The sequence below is a fragment of the Rhinoderma darwinii genome, chromosome 7 (assembly GCF_050947455.1).
Source record: "Rhinoderma darwinii isolate aRhiDar2 chromosome 7, aRhiDar2.hap1, whole genome shotgun sequence".
Taxonomy (NCBI): Eukaryota; Metazoa; Chordata; class Amphibia; order Anura; family Rhinodermatidae; genus Rhinoderma; species Rhinoderma darwinii.
The window spans coordinates 6,443,262-6,470,179 of record NC_134693.1 but is presented as its reverse complement, the minus strand read 5'-3'; the positions used below and the strand labels follow the sequence as shown (position 1 = coordinate 6,470,179).

The 26,918-nt window shown below is 46.9% G+C and overlaps 1 protein-coding gene across 6 annotated transcripts in view; it reads right to left on the bottom strand.

Annotated features, from left to right (window-relative positions):
• Positions 1–7,940: 7,940 nt before the first annotated feature.
• ELOVL1 (ELOVL fatty acid elongase 1) overlaps positions 7,941–26,918 on the bottom strand; it is a 52,912-nt gene continuing 33,934 nt past the window's right edge. For 4 of the 6 annotated variants that reach the window (XM_075832656.1, XM_075832662.1, XM_075832661.1 and 1 more), the window contains exons 2-8: positions 14,565–14,638; positions 13,718–13,908; positions 12,543–12,623; positions 11,876–11,932; positions 10,209–10,314; positions 10,001–10,137; positions 7,941–9,894 (exon numbers count right to left, since the gene is read on the bottom strand). In XM_075832656.1, coding sequence (XP_075688771.1) covers positions 9,652–9,894; positions 10,001–10,137; positions 10,209–10,314; positions 11,876–11,932; positions 12,543–12,623; positions 13,718–13,908; positions 14,565–14,619 — 870 coding nt within the window. In that variant the 5' untranslated portion in view covers positions 14,620–14,638 and the 3' untranslated portion in view covers positions 7,941–9,651. Of the gene's footprint in view, positions 9,895–10,000; positions 10,138–10,208; positions 10,315–11,875; positions 11,933–12,542; positions 12,624–13,717; positions 13,909–14,564; positions 14,639–20,364; positions 20,446–24,986; positions 25,116–26,918 lie in introns of those variants that run through there. The other 2 variants (XM_075832660.1, XM_075832658.1) reach the window with 2 other exon arrangements.

Below are 26,918 nucleotides of genomic sequence, written 5' to 3'. Positions count from 1 at the left end.
AAGTGTGATGCTAGGAGCCCGACTCCCTGCACTGTGTTCGGTCCGGGACATGCGGCCGACATGCGGACCGTATATCACGGACCGAACACGGTCGTGTGCATCAGGCCTTAGTGATCCAAAATTGGATGTATTGAAACTATTTCTGATCTTATGGAAAACAATCAATTGATGGCGTTTGCTGATGTCATACATTTTCATTATCCAAGAATGATTTCTTTAAATACCTGAGTGAGATCTGCTGAACTCCTTTCCTGCTTATGTTGATGTTCCTAGATCTGTTGAGGAAGTTGCATTCAAAAATCTGAATCGATCGTCTAAGGGTATCTGTAGAATCTATGCGGTGCTATGTGGGTCAGTACCTAAAACAAAAATGGTCTGTCTCTCGGTGGGAAAGGGATTTGAAAATATCTATTAGGGCTTATTTACACGAGCGTGTTATACGTCCGTGCGACGCGCGTGATTTTCACGCGTGTTGCACGGACCTATGTTAGTCTATGGGGCTGTGCAGACAGTCTGATTTTTGCGCAGCGTGCGTCCGCTGCGTAAAGCTCACGACATGTCCTATATTTGTGCGTTGTTTGCGCATCACGCACACGCACCCATTGAAGTCAAATCACGCGCACCATATGGAAGCACTTCCGTGGGACGCGCGTGATTTGCGCAACAGCTATCAAACTATGAATGTAAACAGAAAAGCACCACGTGCTTTTCTGTTTACAAACATCCAAACGGAGTGTCATCATGATGGCTGCTGCGCGAAAATCACTCAGCCGCGCATCATACGGGGCTGACACACGGAGCTGTTAAGTGCCTTTTGCGCACGCAAAACGCCGCGTTTTTTGCGTGCGCAAAACGCACATGCTCGTGTAAACCCGGCCATACTTTAGAGGAATGGGAATTTACCTCTCAGTTGGCATGTTCCCTTTTGAAATGTGCTTCACATCTAGAGGCCGCCCGGAAAATCTTGTATCGATGGTATTATACTCCAAATCGTAGATCTGTGCAGGAGATGTTTCATGTCTAGAGGTACTTATTCTTCATATTTTTTGGGAATGTCAGAATATCAAGGTTTTTTGGTGGCGAATTGAACTCCTCTTAAAGTGTATTTTAGGAATTCCGGTTACATCATCTCCGGCCCTTGCCTTGTTACATGTGGGAATGGTTGACTTCGCTCACTCTGATAGATGTATACTTTTTCATATGTTGCAAATATCAGCCTAAATATTGATCGCTAAATATTGGGAATCCACTAACATTCCTAGTATGTCGGAACTCACCCATTATGTGAATAATAATTGTATTATGGAATGTTTGTTGGTTCCATTCAGTGTGTACAGGAAGGCTTCTTATTGGGATAAATGGAAAACCTCTCCCTGTCATCGCATCGTGTTGTAATAAAACCGGGTCAAATTGCTGTGTGTCTTTATGTTCTTTTATTCTTTTGGGGGTCGTTTTCTCGCTTTTGAAAAATTTGTGGCCCAAATGTTTGATCTACTTGAATAATAGGTCGTGAATCTTGTGGATTCAGATGTTATAATGCGTATTGGTTCAATAAAAACTTATTATCAAAATAAAGTCGCATGTCACTTCGTGAGGCATTTTTTTAAACGGATTTTCCATTCCCACCACAAAATCAGCTCCAAAACCACCCACATTTACAGGATGTTTTCTCTTGAAATCAGCCTTGTATTTTTCTGCCGTGTGAACACGCCCTTAAAGGGAAGGTGTCATGAAATATTTTTTTTTTTATCATATTGCTTTTAGCATGATAAAAAAAATAACTTATCTATTTGTGTTCTACTTTTTCCATCTCTGTATGTGTCGATTAACGACATATACAGAGATGGAATACGGCACATACAACCCCATAGAGAATGCGAACGGGAGCCGTTCCATCCAATGCAGCGTACGCCGTCTGTGTAGGAACGGCGCATGCGCCGCTCCCACACAGACCAAGACGAAGCCAGTTAGCAGAGCGAAATCCAGCGCCATTTTCATGAGGACCGGAAGCTGCTGCTGGACAGTAAGATGACGACTTCTGGCCATATGTTCAGGCACAAGGAATAGGAGCGGAGGCGGCAGCGGGTAAGTTATGTTCGTGTATGTGATGTGTGTATGATGTGCGTGTATGTTAGTGTTATACTGTCTGTTGAGCCCTGTATCTAATCCTCCTACGCTGTGCAGTCGCTTAGAAAATGGCAGCACACCGTGTAGGAGGTTTGAAGATTCAACCCCCTCCTTCTGCTTTACCACATTGACCAATGCTGCAATTTTGGGAACTGCTCCCTCTAGTGGCCAGCACATGGAAATGTTATAAATTAGAATCTCATTTAAAATATTTCCTGACTTGTGAAAAAATTAAAACAATGTGTAATCACTCAAATAATGATTGTTTAACTAAAAAAATAAATAATAATTTCTAGCGACACTTTCCTTTTAAGCCGTTCCATAGATCTGAATGAATGGTTTCTACAGAAGGGGCATGCAAGCCAGTCAGGTAAATGGGACAGTCGTGGAAATTTCTGCAACAAATCTGCTGTATGTGAATTCACCTTAGGCCAGGATCACACACGCAGTTTTGATGCAGGTTTTGGCTCAGTTTTTTGAGCCGAACAAAGGAGTGGAGACAAAAGAAAAGGAGATGGATCAGTCGTTTCTTTATTCCGTCCCTTCCTTTTTGGATCCACTTCTGGCTTTGGCTAAAAAAATTGCATCAAAATTACGTGTGTGATTTTGGCCTGAAGATCCTTTTACAGCAGCAGATTTTCTGCCCCCGACCATAGATTTTATCTGTAATTACAAATCCGTTATTACAGAAAATTTGCAGACCTATTCATTTCTATTGGCCGCGGACGCCTTTCTGTATATTTACGGATGTGTGTCCGTGACGTGAAATGATCCAGAGTACAGAACGTGTCCTATTCCTGTCCGCAATTACAGCGCGCACTCGCCCCCAAGAAGCCTATGGGCGCGTGCAAAATTGCGGGCTGCTATGGATGTGCATCCATAGCTGTCCGTAATTCCAGAAGTGTTGCTATGTGACGGCAGGGGATTTCCAAAGAAAATGGAGTGATCACGTGACCTTTACAAGGGGTTGGGACATGTTGGTGACATCACTTGTAGCTTTTTTTTGTTTTTACAGATGCGCTATGGACCGTATTCGCAGACCGCGTGCGAGATATGCGGATGACTACGGCTACGTATTTAGTAAATAACACTACGGTCGCGTGCATGAAACCTAAACACCCGCCAATTATCGGGCAAACGCTCGTTCATCTGCTGATCGTATCGTTTTAAAAATTAAAACTATTATAGTCGTCGGCAGCACATCTTGGTGTGTAAACAGGGAGACGTGCGGCCGACATAATGGGAGCGATCAATCTGCGTAACGATCGCTCATCCTCATACTGGTTCCTTGTGAAAGGGGCACACGATCGGCGCTCGTTTGGACGGGCCCAGTAAGAGAACCTTAAGGCCAGGGATGGACCTAGACTTTTTGTAGCGCTACTGATTGATTTGAACTCTTGAGTGACCGCGACAGTCCACACGATCACATGCAACTCACTGTAATTAATTGGACAGCAGCTCAATAGTTGAGATCAATCAGTAGCGCTACACAAAGTCTCGGTGTAGCCCGGGACTAACAAGTGCCGAATGACAATATAGCAAGTTGATCGGCGCTCCTTCAGCTGCATTAATCATCGGTACTATGCGCCTAATTGATCGTTAATCCACGTAGTTTCCTTATGGTTGGTAGCGCGATGTGCAGCCGACAGCCGAGGATTTCAATATGCACAGAAAAGGCGCGATCAACCAGCAAACTAACGTTTACTCACGGGAAGATAATCGCGAACGGGCGTTCATATGAGCGCTCGATCACCTGATCATCGGTCCGTGTAAAAAAGGCCTTACTAGTCATCTGGGTCTATAGCCCACGGTTTCATGCACACGACTAATATTTTTTACTGTCCGTAAATACAGACCCAGCAGCTCCGGATACACATTCACAGCCGTTCACATCTATGGGCGAGTTTGTGCCGCAATCGTGGACAAGAATAGTTATATATTTTGCAGATCATTTCTACGGCCCGGACACACATCTGTAAATATACGGAAAGGTGCCCGTGACCAATAGGAATGAATAGGTCCGCGATTTCATCCGTAATTAAGGATAAAAACTACACCCGTGTGCATGGGGCATTATTTAGTTTTTCTGCATTTTATCTTAGCCGTGTTTCATGCTGTGACCACTAGAGGTGCTAGTACACCAATTTTGTATTTATTTTTTTTTTAAGGTCAACAGCGCAGCGGATTCCCAGCCAGTCTCCCACACCGGTACTCGCGAGGACTGAAGCCGTAACTTCTGCCATCTGACGAGCGCAGGGACATTCAGCTTAGAATGGCTATGGACTATACACCAATATTTCAAATAAAAACCTCAATATTCAGACCGGGACGGCAAAAAGACGGCGCAGGGTAGAGAACCGGCACGAGGCAGAGATCCTCCATAACAACACAGGTGGCTCTTAAGACCCATCGTGATATAAAGCGTCCTTATTTTACACATATGTTCTGTCCTGCTCCCAGTTAAATCCGTCATTGTAGCGCACTGACGGGTCGATCTTCTGCCCGTGTGTCTCCTCTCCTGAGCGCACTTAACCCCTTAATGACCAGCCTATTTTAAACCTTAATGACGTTTTGTTTTTTTAAGTTTTTCCATCGTCGCATTCAAAGATTTATAACTTTTTTGATTTTTGCATCGACATCGCTGGATAAGGTCTTGTTCTTTGCAGGACTTTTATTTTTATAGCACCATTTTGGGGTACATATAATTTATTGATTAACTTTTTTGGTGGAAAAAAAATAAAAATGTCATCACTTTTTTTTGCGTCTTAGATTTACGCTGTTTACCATGTGCTATAAATAACAACTTTATTCAGCGGGTCTTTACAATTGTGGCGAAACCAAATTTATATAGATATGTTTTACTACTTTTACACAGTAAAAACACTTTTTTTTTCAAAATTATTTGCTTATTTGCCATGTTTTAAAAGCCATTTTTTCACCGATGCAGCAGTATGAGGGCTCTTTTTTGCAGGGCGACGTCCAGTTTTTATTGGTATCATTCCAATTTTTTTGGAAGGCAATATGAACAGAAAACAGCAACTCTGGCATTGTTTTTTATGGCGTTCACCGTGCGGGTTAAATAACAATAGCTTTATAGGTGGAATCATTACGGACGCAGCGATACCAAAAATGTGTAATGTTTTAATATTAAAAGTATTTTATAAAAGGGAAAAAGTTGTTTTTTCATTTGGGATTTTTATTTATTTATCCATCTACTCCACCAGCCCAGGATCAGTAATGTAATGTATGTACACAGTGACTCCACCAGCAGAATAGTGAGTGCAGCTCTGGAGTATAATACAGGATGTAACTCAGGATCAGTACAGGATAAGTAATGTAATGTATGTACACAGTGACTCCACCAGCAGAATAGTGAGTGCAGCTCTGGAGTATAATACAAGATGTAACTCAGGATCAGTACAGGATAAGTAATGTATGTACACAGTGACTCCACCAGCAGAATAGTGAGTGCAGCTCTGGAGTATAATGCAGGATGTAACTCAGGATCAGTACAGGATAAGTAATGTAATGTATATACACAGTGACTCCACCAGCAGAATAGTGAGTGCAGCTCTGGAGTATAATACAGGATGTAACTCAGGATCAGTACAGGATAAGTAATGTATGTATGTACACAGTGACTCCACCAGCAGAATAGTGAGTGCAGCTCTGGAGTATAATATAGGATGTAACTCAGGATCAGTACAGGATAAGTAATGTAATGTATGTACACAGTGACTCCACCAGCAGAATAGTGAGTGCAGGTCTGGAGTATAATACAGGATATAACTCAGGATCAGTGCAGGATAAGTAATGTAATGTATGTACACAGTGACTCCACCAGCAGAATAGTGAGTGCAGCTCTGGAGTATAATACAGGATGTAACTCAGGATCAGTACAGGATTAGTAATGTATGTGTGTACACAGTGACTCCACCAGCAGAATAGTGAGTGCAGCTCTGGAGTATAATACAGGATATAACTCAGGATCAGTGCAGGATAAGTAATGTAATGTATGTACACAGTGACTCCACCAGCAGAATAGTGAGTGCAGCTCTGGAGTATAATACAGGATGTAACTCAGGATCAGTACAGGATTAGTAATGTAATGTATATACACAGTGACTCCACCAGCAGAATAGTGAGTGCAGCTCCGGAGTATAATACAGGATGTAACTCAGGATCAGTACAGAATAAGTAATGTATGTACACAGTGACTCCACCAGCAGAATAGTGAGTGCAGCTCTGGAGTATAATACAGGATGTAACTCAGGATCAGTACAGGAGAAGTAATGTATGTGTGTACACAGTGACTCCACCAGCAGAATAGTGAGTGCAGCTCTGGAGTATAATACAGGATGTAACTCAGGATCAGTACAGGATTAGTAATGTAATGTATGTACACAGTGACTCCACCAGCAGAATAGTGAGTGCAGCTCTGGAGTATAATACAGGATGTAACTCAGGATCAGTACAGGATTAGTAATGTAATGTATGTACACAGTGACTCCACCAGCAGAATAGTGAGTGCAGCTCTGGAGTATAATACAGGATGTAACTCAGGATTAGTAATGTATGTACACAGTGACTCCACCAGCAGAATAGTGAGTGCAGCTCTGGAGTATAATACAGGATGTAACTCAGGATCAGTACAGGATTAGTAATGTAATGTATGTACACAGTGACTCCACCAGCAGAATAGTGAGTGCAGCTCTGGAGTATAATACAGGATGTAACTCAGGATCAGTACAGGATAAGTAATGTAATGTATGTACACAGTGACTCCACCAGCAGAATAGTGAGTGCAGCTCTGGAGTATAATACAGGATGTAACTCAGGATCAGTACAGGATTAGTAATGTAATGTATGTACACAGTGACCACACCAGCAGAATAGTGAGTGCAGCTCTGGAGCATAATACAGGATGTAACTCAGGATCAGTACAGGATAAGTAATGTATGTACACAGTGACACACCTCTGGCGTACAATACAGGATTAGTATATGATAAGTAATGTATTTACACAGTGAATCAACTGTAAAGTCAGAGGTGAGCATGTCATATAAAGGTAACCTTCCTTGCTGGCAATCAGTTTGAATTAGAGGAATTTTTCTCCCACCAACACGTCGGTCAGTTACACCGATGCCTCTTAAAGGGCTGAAGGGAAAGATATCATCAGTATATTCCCTCTGTGTCACTGGGAAAGTTATTGGGGCGCAATGACAATCAGTAAATTAATTGGCTGCGGTTTCTTCCTGGTTTGGTGGATTATAATCTCCTCGTCCGCTCACTTTTTACTACCCAGTATCTTGCAGTAAATCATGAAATTTAGAAATAAAATAAAAGGAAATGATCAACTTGTAATAATTATATATATTTTTTATTTTGCCTTTTAAAATGTGAACAATCTGTATTGGGATCTATTCACACTGGGCTAGCAGCGTCCAGCGGCGCTACACATCCAGATCCTCCCAACCTGTGCCCCTGTATACAACGTACATGGCCTTCCATTGCTTAAAAAAAATAATTAAAAAAATGAAGGGGAAACCGCACTTTATACGTTTTTTTTTTTACCAGATACATGTGTATGGAATAGCGCAGTCCGTTGTTATTTCATACAGCTTAATAGAAGCCATACCAGCCCGACCGATGCCAAAAGGACACTCTTGGCATCCGTTGGGTGAAACGGGGCCCATAAATACTTTTGGCCTATGCGCAAGGAGCTTTTCCCGGGGTATTCGCTGATTGGACACTGCAGACGCGGTGTTAATAGACCCTTATATTTGTTAGAAGACAAAATCGCCAGTCGCGCATCTGAGGAAAAAACAAACTAACTTTATTTTGCTACCCCTAAAAGTCAAAAGGACATATGGATGGGCCAATTTCCCTGACGGCAGGAGAGTTACGATCAGTGCGATCAGCTGTGGTCACGTCACGGCCGACAAGAAGTCCCCAGGTTACCGTCTCCGCAGCGAGGAAGATAAAGCACTTTCATCTGTCGAGAATGGTTGTTTCCTCTCAGAAACGTGTACTACCCCTTTAAGGCAGTTTGGCCAGTGAAGGACCTGGACGAGTGGTCTGGACCGGTGGCTTTTCGGATGTTTTGCAGCGGCGCTGCGGCTGTCAGGGCATGCTGGGAGTTGTAGTTTAACAATACCCAGAGAGCTGCAGATTGCAGACCACCTATGATCCAAGTCCTGGTATATGGATTACGCCTTCGTCTTCGCGGCTGGTCCGTTTTTTTTCCTTCAAGGCTCGGCACTCTCTGCTCTGGGAACATGGGGGTCGTATAATCAGACCGAGGGATATCATTATAATGTGGTTCACGCCGTTCAGGGGGTCTTGTCTGCATAGTACATTACCGCCCGAGACCCTCCCCCCACCCGAGGCGCAGTATTATCTACAACAAATTTAGCTTTGGAATTAAACAATGTGCAATAAGTCTTTTTTTTTTTTATTAACAGTATTACACAAAACTGATAAATATTCTGGCAGACTTGCGGATAAGTTATGAGGAGGAGATCCCAGCCCGGCAGCGCTTCTCCAGGCCGCCAGCGTCAAATATTAAAACCCTCCTTAGTTTCTTGGGGGGGGGGGGCTGCAGAATTTTTACAATTACAAAGTGATAATAGCAAACCGGCCTCTGCTGCCAAAGGGCTTTCCCTGCTGCCAGTCTGCCCCCGAGGCAGCGGATAACAGAATTACAGTGTTATATATAGAAATCAGTGACAGGGACCAGGAAGAACAGTATGGACGGGACACGGGGGTGAATGGGAAAGTGAATGTGAGTGAAAGAGCAAACAACACCCCTCCCCCTCCTCCTCCTTCAAATCAGGCAAATTAATTGAAATTTAGCCTAAAACATTTTTTAAAAAAAATCCCATAAATCACAAAAATACTGTCGTCTCCTTCAAAAATGACCTAGAAAAAGGTAAAAAGACAAACGTCCCGATATTCAAGTATTTCAGGATTCCTGCACCTTTAACAAACTGGGTACAGATGTCTGAACCAGTGCAAAAACAAACAAAAATAAAAGGGCGAGGCCGGGAGACTGGAGTCAGGAGGAGCGGCCGCCCGGCACGGCACCGGGGGAGGAGATTCACTGGAATGTGATGCAAAGGAATCCCGATTCTTGGTGATGGTCGCGGGACTACAGTACAGAGTAGAGAAAGTCAAAGGGGGAACTTTTTGGAACGAGCCGGACCGTTTTCTTTTTGAAACGTACTCTGGAGAGCCGCTCGGCGCTGGAGAACAGGGAGCTCGGCTAAGACAAGGGACCATGGGGAGGACGTAGGGACTCAGACACACTCGCTTCATACAGTCTCTTTAGGCACTTAATATTTTTTTTTTTTGGCTGGTGTAAGCCCCCAGGATGAAGTCGGAAACCAGTTTGGCAGTTTGTATTGGCCATTACACAGCTGGGCTTCTCGTTTTAAGAAAAATTATTATTAAAAAAAAAAAATATTCCCACATTTTCACCTGTGACCGGTTCCCGGAGATCTCAGACGTCGGTCTTGTAGAGGTTTAGTTTTTCTTGGCTTTGCCGTTCTTGGCCTTGCCGTTCTGGTGCGCGGCTCCGTTGGAGGTGACGCTGGATTTGGGGAGACGTCGTCCTTTGGTGTAGGCCTGGTACCAGAAATTGGAGAATAGGACGAAGAAGACGGTGCCGTAGATCCAGATGAGGTGGATGAAGATGGGGTACTGGTAGTCGCAGGAGGACATGAAGTAATACTGAGTAATGTGGATGGAGACCAGGACAAACTGGATCTGGGAAGCAAAAAAAGAAGGTGGTGACTTGGAGAAGGGGACGCGGCTGATCCAATGAGCTCATGTGGTGCCGGCTGTACAATCCTATAAGTATCCGCGCTCTTACCAGCTGAATGGCGGTCATGTGTTTCTTCCACCACAGATACTTCTGGAACTGCGGCCCGGCAGCGGAGAGCCCGTAATAGAAGTACATGATGACGTGGACCAGGGAATTGATCATGGCGTGGAACGATCCCATACCACCTGGAGAGAAAGATCAGTCAGGAGAACAGAGATAAACTCGCAAGATTAAGATGGACTTCTGGGGTCCTCACCTGGGCCGAACTTCACTCCCCACCACCAGCTCCAGGGCAGAACGGAATGATGGAAGATGTGCAGGAATGTGATCTGACCGTTCTTCTTCCTCAGAACAAAGAAAACCTGCGGCACAAAGAGAGACAGACTGAGAAGCGGAGCCGAGAATCATCTGTTACTGCACGGAAGAGCAACGGCTCCCAAGATCAGCGGCGGCGCAGAACCGGCGGGTTTATTGGGTTCTTTGTCGTTTTAGAACAGCTGAAATAGGCCCATAAGGGACTTACAGAACCCCCATCCTCCTCGTAGAAGACAATACGTGACAAGCGCATTCGCCTCTACCGGGTGAACAGCAGTATGGAGGAGACTGCCCGGGATCAGGGGCACACAACGGCCCATGGACCAGAGACCGCAAGTCCTGCCCTGGGCATCAGTCAAGCACCTATTACAGTGATGCAACCTGCTGCCGCTACAACTACAACTCCCAGCATTAATAGCCTTATCTCAGGGACCTGCTGCAGCTACAACTACAACTCCCAGCATTAATATCCATCTCAGGGACCTGCTGCCGCTACAACTACAACTCCCAGCATTAATAGCCTTATCTCAGGGACCTGCTGCAGCTACAACTACAACTCCCAGCATTAAAATCCATCTCAGGGACCTGCTGCCGCTACAACTACAACTCCCAGCAATAATAGCCTTATCTCAGGGACCTGCTGCCGCTACAACTCCCAGCAATAATAGCCTTATCTCAGGGACCTGCTGCAGCTACAACTACAACTCCCAGCAATAATAGCCTTATCTCAGGGACCTGCTGCCGCTACAACTCCCAGCAATAATAGCCTTATCTCAGGGACCTGCTGCAGCTACAACTACAACTCCCAGCATTAATAGCCTTATCTCAGGGACCTGCTGCCGCTACAACTACAACGCCCAGCATTAATAGCCTTATCTCAGGGACCTGCTGCCGCTACAACTACAACTCCCAGCATTAATAGCCTTATCTCAGGGACCTGCTGCCGCTACAACTACAACGCCCAGCATTAATAGCCTTATCTCAGGGACCTGCTGCCGCTACAACTACAACGCCCAGCATTAATAGCCTTATCTCAGGGACCTGCTGCCGCTACAACTACAACTCCCAGCATTAATATCCATCTCATGGACCTGCTGCCGCTACAACTACAACTCCCAGCATTAATATCCTTATCTCAGGGACCTGCTGCAGCTACAACTACAACTCCCAGCATTAATAGCCTTGTCTCAGGGACCTGCTGCCGCTACAACTACAACTCCCAGCATTAATATCCTTATCTCAGGGACCTGCTGCAGCTACAACTACAACTCCCAGCATTAATATCCTTATCTCAGGGACCTGCAACTACAACTTCCAGCATTAATATCCATCTCAGGGACCTGCAACTACAACTCCCAGCATTAATATCCCTGGACTTTAACACTTTAGCGTTTCTGTGATCACAACAAAAAAAACACCAAGTTTTTTTTGCCTTTTTTCAGACCTCTCTAATGATCACATAAAGGTGACGGCCGTTATTCTGCAACCAATTTCACCCCTTTCTTCTGCATCTCTAGGAATAAGGATTGGAAGCCGCCTCCGGTGTGATCCACCTCTAAGACGACAGATTTTGTATCACTTCCAATAGGTTAATAGCGCGGTACTTACCGTATCAAGAAGTTCAATAAACTTGGAGAACAGAAAGAGCCACGCGACTTGGACCATCTAAAGAGAAGAAAACAGGAAGAACCAAATGAATGTGACGTCATCGGCCCGGCCACTCCTATCGCTGCAGTAACCCAAAGCTTTGTGGATGTTGGGGGGACTAGAAGTCTCAGCATGACCCGGCAATCCCTACCAGAGCACATTAGGACACTGCGCGGTGACTGGACATTAAAAGGATCCTTCACCGCAGTCCATTCTGAGAACCATCGGATTACGTCGGCAGGACGGGGGGGGGGGGGTTAGGGTCCCTTTCCGCTGCTCGTCATGTAATCCATTTTATTTGGCATATTTTGAGCAGTAAATCTCCCCCATGATTTATAACGTGAGATTTCCAGTCTCCGCAGAGCAGGGAGGGGGTGTCCTGGTACCGGTTACTATGGCTGGTAATGAAAGGAACAGAGATAATCGGAGATAACGGCGAACATCTCACAGTGTTTATAGAGCAAAGTCCAGCAGGTGGCGGCAGGCGGCACCGTCTCCGGAGGGGGGGGGGGGGGGGGTGGGGAGGCAGTTAGTGTCACTATGTGACTATGGATTTTCTGGAGTTCTCACCTGCTGATGATCAATAGTTGGCGCCGTGCCAGGCAGCGCACACACACGACTCACTCACCCTTAGAGCCATTGGCGAATCGGAGACGTCCACAGGGTCGCAACGCCAGGTGTATCCGGTCAACCAGCCCGACATGAGGAACTGCGCCAAAAGACGAGATAAATTAATGCACAATGACGTTTCAGCACCGGCGCCGTTATCGCTTTATGGCCGCTGTAAATGTGATCGCAGCTTGATAACGACCAGGTCTGCATGCTGTCACATCCTCCGCAGTAATTATAACCTTCCTGGTGGAGAGATCTAATCGGAGCTGTGGACCGGATCCACAGCATAATCCTTGTGTAATATAACTTCATTCAATATACTTCAGGGTTTCTATTATGTACAGTTCCAAATTCCACTGCTTGCAGTCAGTGAATGGAATACCTAATACTTCTCACAGCTGAGGGTTTGTTACAATAGTATCCAGTGTAGACAGTCCTCTGTGAGCTAAACACATCAGCAGTCAACTACGCTATTCATTCCGTCAAAAGGACGGAACCCTTGCACGACTGACACAAACAATTGTCACTGGATCCTTCACCATTGAAATCAATGTTGACGTAAACGGAAGCCTATAGTTTCTTTCAGTCAGGGTCCCGTTCTGACGGGAAGCTCTGACGGAACTCTAAAGCAGAGGCCAACGAAGCCTTATCCTGATAGTTTGTTGCAATGTATCAGTCTAGAGACCACAGAGGATTGTCTAAACTGGATACAATTGTAGCAAACACAAAATGTTCCCATTCACTGATGAAGAAGAAGAAAGCAGAGATCTTGAGGAATTGAAACACAAAGGGGAGAATTTGACAACTTTTCAATGCCAGTTTTCTGGCGTAGAGAAGTCGAAAAACTTGCGACTAACGGTTTCCGACACTTTCGCCTCTTTTCCAAAAAAGTGTGTGGAGCTTAACAGAAGGGGTGTGGCCATCGGTGTCCCGACACATTTACTATAATTTATGCCAGAAACTGCCGTAAATTATAGCGGAATCCTATACCAGCTCCTGGCGGACGTAGATTTCACTCAGTGGCGCAGACACCCAAAGATGCAACAAATATATGAATAGGCGGCGCCTCCTAATAAACTTGTCCAAGTTCTAGAACTTTTCATCGCTCAATTCATCTACATGTAAGCAATTATCATACGTGGAGCCTAGAAAGTGGCAAACTCCGCACCGAACCCGCAAGAGCCAACTCACCTCGTATACGATATAAGCCGACAGGGCGACCAGACTGAAATTATAGACCACCATCAATGGCTTGAGGTCAAAGGGCTTTCGGTTGGCCATTATTCTTGGCCCCAGAGATAGAACGAAGTAGACGTAACCCAGCAGGATGGCCCCCGGCAGGAACGGGGAGTGCATCAGGGGGTAATGTCCTATTCTGGGATCTAAGGGGAGACAAAACCATTACAGGATGACGCATGAAGGGTTAAACGTCGGAAAACATCATTGAACTGCAGCGCAGCGGAATATATAAAGACTGCCGGCGACCGAGTAGGAGGTAATTACCGGCTCTCAAGACTCGACATCGATGGCGGTCTACGAGAAGCGGCAACAGCCATAATTAGAGAGGCGGGGAGGATGGTTATAGGAACCCATGCATATGGCTGGCAGCCGGGGGGGGGGGGCCTGGCACAGAGCGGACAGGTGATCGGGTCGTAGGATGCCAACATCTCTTCATTTGTATAATTCTGTGTCTACAACTCTCCATAGGATTTGCATCTCCACTGAACACAACTAAGAGCAGACGAGGTTTACAGATATAGTGTGGGTTCTGCCTCGTAACAATTTATAGATGGACCGTTCAGGATTCTAGAAAAGCTGGGTCTCCCATGGTAAAGAGGGTGGGGGAATGTATGGGTGCACAACTAGACAGACTTGCCATTCAGGAATCTGGGAAAGATGGGTGGAAACCCAGGCGGGATCTGTAATGGCTGTCACCCAGCTCTCCCAGAATCCTAGGACATGGCGGCTTACATGATTTTAACCGCGTGCCAGAATAGGGTGATCTCGCGGCCGTATAGTGATGTGTAGCGTACTGTACCTGCTCCCTTCATGAATTCCTGATAGCGCTGCCCCCATGCTGAGAGAACCTCCATCTTCACAGCGATTCACAACCTGAGAGGACACAGAATTACAGCTTATTCAGCGCTTCAATGACAGAAAGACGACATAGAAACACATTGGGTTATGTATCATAAATTATTTCAGGGAGACAAAGTGTGTACAAACTTTTAGACATTTGCCCCGCCCCCTTAACATAGGCCACACCCCCAATGTAATGCCTTTGAAACAGAAGCGCCAGCCACGGTGCCCCCAAGCCTAGCGCCAGCCACGGTGCCCCCAAGCCTAGCGCCAGTCACTGTGCCTCCAAGCCTAGCGCCAGCCACGGTGCCCCAAGCCTAGCGCCAGTCACTGTGCCTCCAAGCCTATCGCCAGCCACGGTGCCCCCAAGCCTAGCGCCAGCCACGGTGCCCCCAAGCCTAGCGCCAGCCACAGTATCCCTTCACCTGCTGGCAGTAGGGACTATTGTTTCGTCACTGAACCACCAATGGACCCTGGAAAAAGAAAGTCTCCTTTTTCAGGCAGTCACCCGGATGTTCCGGGAATGGTACGATTAAGGCCCCATTCACATAATTGTGCTCTCCGCCGAGCATAGAAGTTTTTTTTTTTAAAAAAAAAACAAAAAAAACGTGTACCATTTTGTCTGTTTTTTATAGTGGGTTCACGGCGGTATAAGTTTCTGTCCATTTTCATAACTAAAAAAAAGTATGCCGTTTTTTTTTTTAAGTGAACACTGACAGAAAAAAAAAACACAAAAACCGGATTTACTGTATGTAAACAGATGCAGAGGTATTGCATTAGGTTTGTGTACGTCGTCCATTGAGATCAAAGCTTAAAAAAAATTGTTACGTGGCGTATGCCATTTTTGGAGGTACAGAATAGCGCGGCAGGCTCCGCTTCTCAGTACTTTCCAAAAACAGTAGCCCAAAGTAAACCATGACAAACAGACCAAACGGATGCTACTTTGGTGTACGTCTGACCCATCATAGTCCGTGTATACGCAGAGCCGTACGTTTTATTACTTTTTTAGTGTTGAAAAACGTGTACGCCCGGCGGATAGCACAAACGCCATGTGAACGGGGCCCAACAACGGGCCGCCCAGACTGTCAACAAGCTTAATCACTGTATAAAGAACTTTAGAATATACTTTTTGGTTTCATTTCTCATCACTTTCAAGATCTTTGCTTGTTGTTAGTGAATGGAAACCTCATGGAGGGTCCGGTGAGGTGCTGGGGAGAGAAAGTATGAACATCCAGGTAACGTGGGGGGGGGTCTATAGTTTTTCTATTTCATGTTCATTGAACAAAACACTGAAAACAACGGGAAACTACAGGATAAATATTTTTACATTTTTGCCCGTCCCCATCATCATCATCATATCGGCAGCGCGTCTCTCTGTTTACACACCAAGATGCGCTGCCGACACCGATATTATTTCACTTTTTTTTTTTAAACGAGACGACCAGAAGATGATCGTGTTTTCTTGTTCCTCTGCTGATCGTTCCCCCGTTTACACAGGGTAATTATTGGAAACGAGCGTTATGAACGCTGGAGATCCCCCCTTAACAAGTAGGGATTGTCCAAAGCGGAGAACCTGTAAATTTGCCAGCAAAGTTTAAAGCAGAATTCTACTTGGGTCTAAGGCTGCTGCTTCGTCTCACCCCCATACTTTACACTGCAGACCAGCTTGTTCAGGTTTTCTGCTGTGTATAAGCATAAACTCAGGAGGTCCGGACATGGAGAGATTGTTACAGCAAGGACAGAATAATTATAGAGTACAATCAAGTGACCGGCAGCGGTAGGAGCGCACGGCCGCCTTTCCCCTAGAAAACGGTAGATTTGGATATTTGCTGCTCCTCACGGCAGTTTCAATTGTTGGATTCAGATGAAAGTTTCTTGAATAATTTGACGATATCTGCAGATCATCATCATCGCTAATAAAAACCTGGATATCGGCCACCAGCGCCCCATTATTTGCCCTCCCCCTGAGCTCGTGGGTCTCATCGTGTGCAGCAAAGTGAGAGGAATAATTGAAGGGTGAGGTGATCGGAATGAGCCTGATCTGTGATAAGCGGCCGTCACATAGATGAGACACTGCAGAGTAACACAGGCCAGCGAGACGCTGATCATCCCAAATGAAGAGAGACAAGGCCGGGGTCACGCCGGGACACGGACAGCAGCTAGGAAACCGGACCAGAAAAAGCTTCATCATTGTAGAATGTCAAGTTCTGCAGCTTTCTATTATACTTTGTATGTCAATTCCCCATTTTCAAGATACGTGCTTGCTGTCAGTGAATAGGAACATTTTTGTTTCCATGTAGAAAACCTGTACAGACCCAAGGCCCTTTCTTGCCGTTCTTGCCCTTTCTTTGATGTATATGAAAGAAAAGCTCCAGACCTAGATCTGAAGGAGGACTGCGATGTATCCTGCTATGCCAGTGGTTCCCAACCGGGGTGCCATGGGAACCATCCAGCCGATCAGCCCCTGCAAAAAAACTTTTGCTGGTAGCCGATGTGACACACGCACGTCTGCTAAAGCTCCGCCCCCGACGCTTACTCCAACTATCCTTGTATCAGACGTTACGCGCGCACGTCTGCTGCAAATACTTCCCACTAGATCCTGACGAAGAGAGAGGAGCCAACGCTGCGGACCTGGGCAGGGCAAGTATTTATTAAATAGTCTTTCAGCAATTGAGTGAGAACTGGAGCCAGGGGAATGCTGGGAGTTGTAGTTCTTAGACTCCTCCCTGTAATGTCCTCTGATATCCCATAATAACAGCCTGGACATGCTTGGAGTTTTCATTCTCTCCTCTTATACCTCCTTATTTATTCCTTCCCCAAGAGTAAGCACAGTCTGTGATGGTTGTTTTACCGCGATTGGAGGGGCTGATGGTCATTTTACCGCGAGTGGGGGAGGGGCTGATTGTCATTTTACCGCGAGTGGGGGAGGGGCGGCTGATGTCTTCAAGTGGTTTCCACCTCTGACCTCCCATTGAAATTAATAGGAGGCAGAGAATACCTGCGGCGCTCGTTTGGTGCTTTTTTGCCTGCGTCTCTTGCATTCACTACAAGGGCATAAAAGTGGGGGGAAAAAAACAAAACCCACCACAAAAAAACACAAAGAAAAAGCGTCAATTCAAAACTTGCCTGAAAATGATCCAGATTTTTTTTCTGCCTTACAAAAAAAATGGTGTGAACACACCCTAGGACTGTAGTGCTTCTTTTTAGCCGTTTTTTTCTCTTTTTGTAATCAATTTTTGGTAGGGGTGCCCCGAGGACATTTTTTTTTCCCAGGGGTGCCTCGAGCCTGAAAAGATTGGGAAACTCTACTACACAGTGGGACAAATCGCCCACAAGCTTTCATTGTAAACAATGTTTTAAAGTATATGGTAGAGTTCAATTGTTTGTGTATACAGTTGTAAGGAATATCGTAATCTAAACTTCGCCACACTTTTTTTTTGCGACTTACTAGCCCGACGAAGGACATTATTTTGGCCTCTATTGGGTTAACAGAACCCCATGTACACGCTTCGCACACACGCCGGGAGCTTTTTCCAGCATACACGTTAAGCGTTCATCACAAACGGGATATGAACATGACCTAGTACTTCTCACAGCTGAGGGTTTGCTACTATTGTATCCAGTCCACGCAATACTCTGAGAAACACCTCAGCAGCACAAATCTCTCTCCTGTCCTGATCGTTTGCTACAATGGATCAGTGCAGGTAAAATTGATCAGTCTGGAGTCCTGACTATACAGCGTAAGCTTCGTTCACATCTGCGTCAGGACTCCGTTCATGGGTTTCGTCTGAGCTGTCGGTCAGGGGAACCCAGGAACTGAATCCAAACAAACCATAAATCGTGGCCGTGGAGAACCTGAACCCCACCGCAGCCCTCCAGAGATTATTGGATCATTACTATTCTGATATTATTGCTTATTGTGCAATTCCAAAATTCACTTCACCGTCCTGTAATCTCTTCTAGATACATGGGGAAGAGTCGGCGTGAAACGCGTCAGGGAGGTTTCCAATCTCACTAATTATCAGCTTTAGATTTTGACATTTGACACCAGAGCCGATATCCAGACTTGTCTGTGCATGGCGGCCCACGCAGCTCCGAGCACACAGCGTTCCCAGGGGCTGGAGGGGGTGTCTCTCCTCCCCATCCTGCTCGGCCGCAGAGCTGTCAATCACAGCCGGCATATGACGCGAGAAGGGGGCGGGACGAGGAAGTCACCTCCACCTGGAATTATTGTGTCCCCGTCATCACACGGCTCTTCCTCAATGCCGCCCTTTGTCACACATTCGCTCAGAAATCGCAGAGTTTGTCATCCGTGTAGAAGTGTCAACAGAATGACCGTGAGACAATAGACGCCGTAATATATCAATCCCAGTGGTTGGGAAACTACAACTCCCATCATGCCCTAACATCTACTGGTCAGGTTTTAGCTAAAACAGATGTAAAAATAAGGGGTGCTAAGATTCCAGTAACATCTGGGCCCCAAGCGCTTTAGAGGGTCCAGTGGTCCCCTCTGCTACATATGAGCGGTGCGCAGATCTGATGAGGTTTCATGACAAGTGCCCAATAACGTAGGACAGAGCGATCCTCCTATGCAAAGGAGCGTTGCACTTTCATCATGTATCTGAAGATGTAGCAGAGTTAAGTTTGTTACAACTCAACATTGCAGCTTTTCCATAAGAATGACAAGCTCAACTCTGCTACATCTGCAGATCCCACACAGTGGGATGGTACGTGACCGTGTCTGGTGGAGAATCGGCGCCGGGGCTCAGGAGATTCAACCTCTGCGGTTACTCCTGTGACATCACCGCTACACAAAAGTGGCGAAATTACACTAGGGCTTCATTTCTGCAGAGGATTTGATTTCGGATTGTGCCATTTATTTTTAACGTCTCCATTTTTATAAAAAATTTTGCCGACTGCAATATATGAGTTTGTGGTGATTACAGTAAGGATTGTGCTATTTTTACACCAATCAGGGGGTTCGCTTAGTCACGGCTTCATGTGATCGTAGACAGATGATAGTTTAGTTATAAGCCGCGTTCACAAAGGACGATCGTACACGTGCTCGTGGGGGTGGGGCGTCTGCAAGGAAAAAGGAAAGATTCCTAGAAAACCCTGCAAATGAAAATCACATGAGGTCAAAAGGGGAAAAAACACCACAAAAATAACAATGGGAGGTGATAAAAGGCACCCGGCCCAAAAAAACACTCGCAGGTATCATCCAGACACATTTGTCTTAAAAAAATTAGCAGGTGTCCTGCGTGCGCTCGTCTGAAAGCCCGGTCTCCATGGTGATTTTACGCGCTACGATCAGCGCACTTTGCATTCATGGTGGATCGCATGTTAGTACGACCTAATGGGGGGGGGGGGGGGGTCACATGTAACAGCTTGCCCCTGTGATGCCATCGGACCCCTCTGGGTAACATTTGTTCTTAGATCTTAGTTTATCCTTCACCATCATGGTGTTACTCCCGCAGGTTTCTAGTCTGGGCTTTAAAGGGCTTCCCGGATGTTAACATGGACGGTCTGTCCTCAGGATCGGGGGGTCCGATCCCTGCTGATCAGCACAATAAAGGGGCTGTGGCGCTGTGAGCATTGCGTCCCGTAGCTCGTCTGTTGTGCTGCTCAACAGGGGTCAGACCTCAACAATCAGACATTGATGGTCTATTCTGAGGAGAAGTCCTGGAGAACATCTTTGCGTTTTTTTTGGTACAAGGACAGAACATGACATCGGATCATAGGTTTCTGTGAAATATTACCAAGTTATGCCCTGAGGACCCCCCAGAGCAGCCGGCGTCTCATCACGTGGTCTCTGCAGAAGCTCTTCAAACCGCTACATGGCAACATAGTGTCAGTTGGATAAAGCTCCGCCCCCGAAGAGCTCCGCCCCCGCGTAAGAGAATCCTCTACTAGCTATTCTTGGGAGAACTAATTATATATAAACGTAACTCTTTCACACAAACTCAAATATCCACGATCTGCACCGAAATAGAACGTCTGGAGAATTAGGCAGGTTTGGCATTCAGAAGTCTAGAAAAGTTGGGTTACTTCCCCTGCATGGTGGACACGACAGTTCTTCGCACGGCAGGAAAGGCCATGATGATGATGCAGGTCGCAGTGTTCTCCGGCAGCCGCGCAGGTGAACGAGGCGTTGGCGACCGTTATCTGCAGATTATTTTTATCTAGAATTTTTTCTCTATTTTTATCTTTGAGGAGAAGCAGGAAAAGGCAGCAATAAAGTCATAAACGACGAGCGCCGATCATCAGCCCGATGGAGCACAACCCGCCCTATACCTACAGGGCCACGGGTCCCGCCAGTCCCAGGACCCAAAACAGCAGCCTCAGAGCGTAACCCAGGGCCGGATTCACACGAGCGCTGCGCATCTCAGACGTGAAAAATGGCTATTTTTCACTTCCGAGGTGCATCCGTGCTCTGCGGGACGCAGGTCTTATTTTCTCACGGACCATTCACACAGTCCGCTGAAACAAAGGCCACATTGATTTATATAGGTCCGTGTGGCGGCCGTGGTTTTGACGGCTGTCACACGTTCGTGTGAATAAGGCCTAAGGCTACAGTCACACGAGCGGATCAGATTGACGCGCGTGAATCTGGTTCGTGTATTGCGTTATGCATCAGCGTGCTTTGCGAGTGGCACGAGCTATTCACGCACTCGCAAAGCACATTTTTTTTTTTAGCTTATTTTTAATTGAATTGATGCGCAAATCACGTACCGCACACGGGCGTGCATCCCTGTGCGGTGCGTGGTTTTCACGCACCCATTGACTTCAATGGGCGGCTAGGAGCGCGACAATGCACCAATATAGGACATGCAGCGAGTTTCCCGCCGGGGACTCTCGCGGTGTGAAAACTCCTGCATCAATGAGTCTCTTGAAATCAATGGGTCCGCGCGCTGCGCGTGATTTCCATGCGCAACACATGGGCGTTATTCACATTCACGTGAAGCGTTGGGCCCGGCTTACAGAGTTTTTTGCCAGCAGAAAGAATCTGCTTCAGATTTTGACCTGCCTGCGTTTTTTTGCCACGATTTTCACCCACAGCCATTGATCGGGGGCAAGAAACACTGCGAAAAACACTCCGAAACTAGCGTCGCCAAGGACGGACATGCTGCTTTTTTCTCTTCACGAGCGGCTAAAAGCAGCCTGGGGAAAAAAAAACACCTCTGCTTCCCGGCCGTGCTGATTCCATGACAAAATCAGCGCCAAACAAAAAAAAAAAAAAAAAAAAAAAAAAAAAAAAAAACACAACCCTGTACCACGCTGTATCCTTTTTTTTTTTTTTTTTTGGTTCCCTCTATTAAATCGCATTTACTCTATATTTTATAAAACGGGACAAAAAAAATATATGTATTTTTGGCGTACGTGCAGGATGCATTCGCCAAATGGACACTGCAAACACAATGTGAATAGACCCTTAATTCAGTCGCAGGCCTCTATGGACACGGAGTATATGGACCACCCCAGAACCGGCAGTACGAGAGCGCTATGTAAACTAACACTGCACATTCATACAGCTGCAGCCCCCCAAGAGCCCAGGGACCGAATCCCAAGAGCTCAGATGTTACCCAGCGGTTGGGATTCTGTAGGGACCAGAGATAAACCTCCATATGTCTCTGTATATAGTCAGCAGCATACAGAGGGAACACTATGGGCGCCACATTACAGGTTCATACAGCTCGGAGATCGTACAGACTGAATATATGGGATGTATCGCTGCTGAATGACATGAACCACAAATATTAATACCAGAAAAACAGACCTCAATTGAGACACTAATAAGTGAATATTTGCAGATGCAGCAGGGTTTGTTGTGGGGCTCATCGATATCATGAATGTCACCTGTGATTTTCCAGAGGCTGCAGGTAAAACTTCTGATAATTCACTTTGGACAGATAACTCCTTATTGATCAGGGTCTTCTGGAAACTACCTGACCGAGGAGGGGTCCTGCTGGTGTTACCCTCTACAAATAGCTGTTCTTGCAGGTGGACCCCCCACTTTATGAAAGCTAAGCATCAACTGTTCCCAATTGCCGCCCTCCCCAAATCTTGACAACCCCATTAACTCCGTGAGCTATTGAAATGCACAAATGCAACTGTAACATAAATCCAGCTCTGCTACATCTGTAAATAGGAGGAAGTATCACCGAACAGCTCATGACATCACCTTATGGAAACTATTTCAGGTCTGAGGCGCTCGAGGTGCAGGGTCATTGTCCCTGTGATCAATTTACACTGAGGTGAGTGACAGACCGGAAACAAGCGCAACTTCAGAACTGGTCACATTAATGATTGACAGACACAGGTCGTTATGTCCCGGATGAGGAGGATGTCAGTCACAACCGCGCTGTCAGGGCAGGCATGCCGGGAGCTGTAGTTCCACCACAGGTGGCTGTCAGGGCAGGCATGCCGGGAGTTGTAGTTCCACCACAGGTGGCTGTCAGGGCAGGCATGCCGGGAGTTGTAGTTCCACCACAGGTGGCTGTCAGGGCAGGCATGCCGGGAGCTGTAGTTCCACCACAGGTGGCTGTCAAGGCAGGCATGCCGGGAGCTGTAGTTCCACCACAGGTGGCTGTCAAGGCAGGCATGCCGGGAGCTGTAGTTCCACCACAGGTGGCTGTCAAGGCAGGCATGCCGGGAGCTGTAGTTCCACCACAGGTGGCGGTCAGGGCAGGCATGCCGGGAGCTGTAGTTCCACCACAGGTGGCTGTCAGGGCAGGCATGCCGGGAGCTGTAGTTCCACCACAGGTGGCTGTCAGGGCAGGCATGCCGGGAGCTGTAGTTCCACCACAGGTGGCTGTCAGGGCAGGCATGCCGGGAGTTGTAGTTCCACCACAGGTGGCTGTCAGGGCAGGCATGCTGGGAGTTGCAGTTTGAAGTCAGCGGGAGAGCCACAGCTTCTACAAATCTCCAGTTCATCTTAGGACTGGCCAAAATCGTATCAGTGATTAGATCCTTGACCCAATGAAGTCCGTCCTGCCGCGTGACGCTCAAATGTCCAAACTGAAGCTTCATCTTATACTTTGTATCAATTCTGTGCAGAAGATGAAGGGAACGTGACGGCCCTGCTGATCGACGCGCCATAAATACTACAAAAGCCTAATAATTCATTCCAAGTCCCTACCGATGGAGAAGATTATTGGTCCTATTGCAGTAAAAGTAAAGCCACTTGGAGCAAATTCCTTTAATCCGGCACTTTACAGTCCGGACAGGTCAGTAATCCAGCACGAGACAACCTCACTGACTCCACATCACCCCGGGGTTCCCCAGCAGGTCCGTGTCACCTCTCCGGTCCCCATGTACGATAATTCATTATGTCACGACAATCTGGCGCCTCAGCAGAGGATACGGTTATAGCAGAATTGTACTGAATATAACCCCCCCCCCTCCCAATATAATACCTTCTTATTAGGATCTCTGCCGTTATAGGCAGGACAGGGGGGAATTTATCCCTCGCTAATCAGTCCGTTAATTCCAGGCAAGCTTTTATTTAAGGGACGCTTGTTCCCAGTCTATGGGGCAGCAGACGCAGACTGCCATAAAACAGCTGACCGGCAAAACACAGGGTTCATTTTATGGCGACAGCAAGGCAAGAAATACGTATGCGGAGTCACCAGCAGCGCCCCAGAAATCATAGACGTAACGTGAAGCCCCAAGAGGCCTAATGCAGAATGTGAACCAGGATCGCCCCCAACTCACAGCTTCCAGTTATAATACTGGTGCCCTCTTATGTTGTAGAGCGGCCCCTGGGGGCCCCCCCCCCCGAGTGCAATCACCACCTCTCCACCACTGCAAAATAGTAACAGTCATTTGCATCTCATCCTCTAGAACCACAAGTCCCAGCCTGACCGTCCCTGGCGGAGATCCTCTTATAGGATGGGGAAATCTTTATCTAGAATGCTGGCACTTGTAGTTCCACAACAAACAGCGCGCACCAAGTTCACTATTACAAGACACCATGCCATTGGCCATTGCACCTGAACGCCTGCACCAGGCGCCTGTATTTGTGGGATGTTTCCTATTGATGTGTATGGAGGCGCTTATTGCCGGGACACCAGACAAGTCAATTGTCTCCTCCATTGTCCGCCTGACACTACACGTAGACCCAGCCCTTGTATCCACATAACAACCGTCACCGAGCAAAACTGTGACAAACACAAACACATTCACACCCAGATATTTATTTTTTTTGTGTTACAATACAAGGCAAAGGTGACGTAACCGCCCACAGTGCAGGATGTGCCCAAAGGTGCCACCTCCGAGGCAGGAGCCGGGCACGCATGAGGTTTTTCACGTCACATGCCACGGGCAGAATCACAATGTTACAGCCTTACGATTTAAAGGGGCACTCTACATGAACCCTCACCTTCTCTACATTTATCGTTCAATCTGTGATCAGCAATTTCAGGTAGTGTTCTTCAAAGGGGATTAGGCCTCATGCCCACGGCCGTGCCCATAATCACTGCCCGTGATTGTAGGCACGGATGGTCGCCGACAGCCACCCGCATTTTCGGCCTGTTCGCCCATACAAAGTATTGGAGCACGGTCCGTAAAAAGCAAAAGATAGGACATGTCGTAACTTTTACGGCGGCTTGCTGCGGCACGGACACCTTCCCGTAAATACACAGGAAGGTGTCCGTGGACAACAGAAGTGAACGGTCCGCAATCACGGACAAAGGCCCTGTGCCTACGAACATATTTTTGCGGCTGCAATTCACCCGCAAATCTGCGGGTGAAGTGCGGCCCCGTTCATTTCAATGGGCCCATGAACACAGCCGTGTTTTCCACTGTCTGTGCATTGCCCAGGAGCCTGGACTGCAAAAAGATAAGACGTGTCTTATTACGGCCGCATCGTTGAAATGAATGCACGCGGCAATGTGCACGGCCCGTGATTTGCGGGCAACACTCCGCGGCCGTCCGAGCTGTAAGTCACGGCCCGTGCACACCACTACGGTCATGTGCATGGGGCCAAAATCTACGGTCTTGTGCATGGGGACTACAGGCTCCATGCAGATGGCTATGCTCGTAATTACGGGCACGGACGGCCGCCCGAATTTACGGGCCGTGCTCCCATTATATAGTATGGGAGCACGGTCCGTAAAAGAAAAATATAGTTCATGTCCTTTTCGGCAAAGTTTCTGCGGCACGGGCACCTTCCCATAAATATACGGGAAAGTGTCCATCGGTCCTAGTAATGAATGGGCCCATAATGATTACGGGCGATTTTACGGTCACGTGCATGGGGCATTTAATCAGGAAATGCAGAACAATATCTGTTCCCGTCTTCGCTACTTCTGATATATTTGCCCCTGGAAGTTCTAGAAGTCGATGACATTTGGTGTAACGAGACGCCGACCGACGTAAAGGAAACACCCCGGGAATGACAGTTTGAGAGGAAGGAAGTGGAGTCGATGCATTTTTCAGCTTCTGACCTTACGAGACCCACAACATTACTCCATCAGTGACAAAGCGTCATGAATAGGAGCTCAGGCGTGTTCAGCGCTGACATCACGGAGCATGAGACTCCCTCAAGAAACCGCAGTCACATGAGACACCCGCGTAGGGTGACGACCGCCGCCGTGCAATGACGCCTCCGTTAATATGCGCATTACAGGAGCTCCTTACAACAATATGAATAATGGAGTACAATTCTATAACACACCCCGTCCCCTCCTAAACACACACACCCGTAGTCATACGCCGAGCTGGCGATCACCTGCCCTCACCTCTCACCCACTTGTGCAGCGAACTCTTAAGAGTCACTCAGGCATAACTTTAACTTCTCAGGAGCCTCCCCTCCCCCTCTCTGGAGTTCATAGTCCCTGGCTCTAGGACTTTGCAGGTTGTGTGGTGGTCCCCTCGCAGGACTTGACATTCCACCTTGCCCACGAGTCCTCCGCTCAGCCTCCCCTACTCTGGGCCTCTATAGAATTACTGAGGGCTACAAATGTCCCACTAAGAAGATGCCCTTAAAGGCAAAGTCTCCGAGTCTTGGTTTTTTTCTAGATACTTTCTAGCTGCCGACTTGTAATCATCTCCTCAGGTGACTGATACGGACTCCGGTTGATATGCGTTATCTGCGGCGTTACATAGGACTGAAGTAGTGCAAAGTTAACACGACGTCGCCTGTAGAGTTCAATGACAAACAGAGCTCTGCTACATCTGTACAGGAATAGAATGCCAAGCTCTGATACTTTATAAAGTGAAATCTGATCTGAACTTTTTCAGCAGAACCTCCTGATTTCACCATGTACTATCACACCCATCATCCTTCCTCTTTTATGTCCGGGTTACTCTA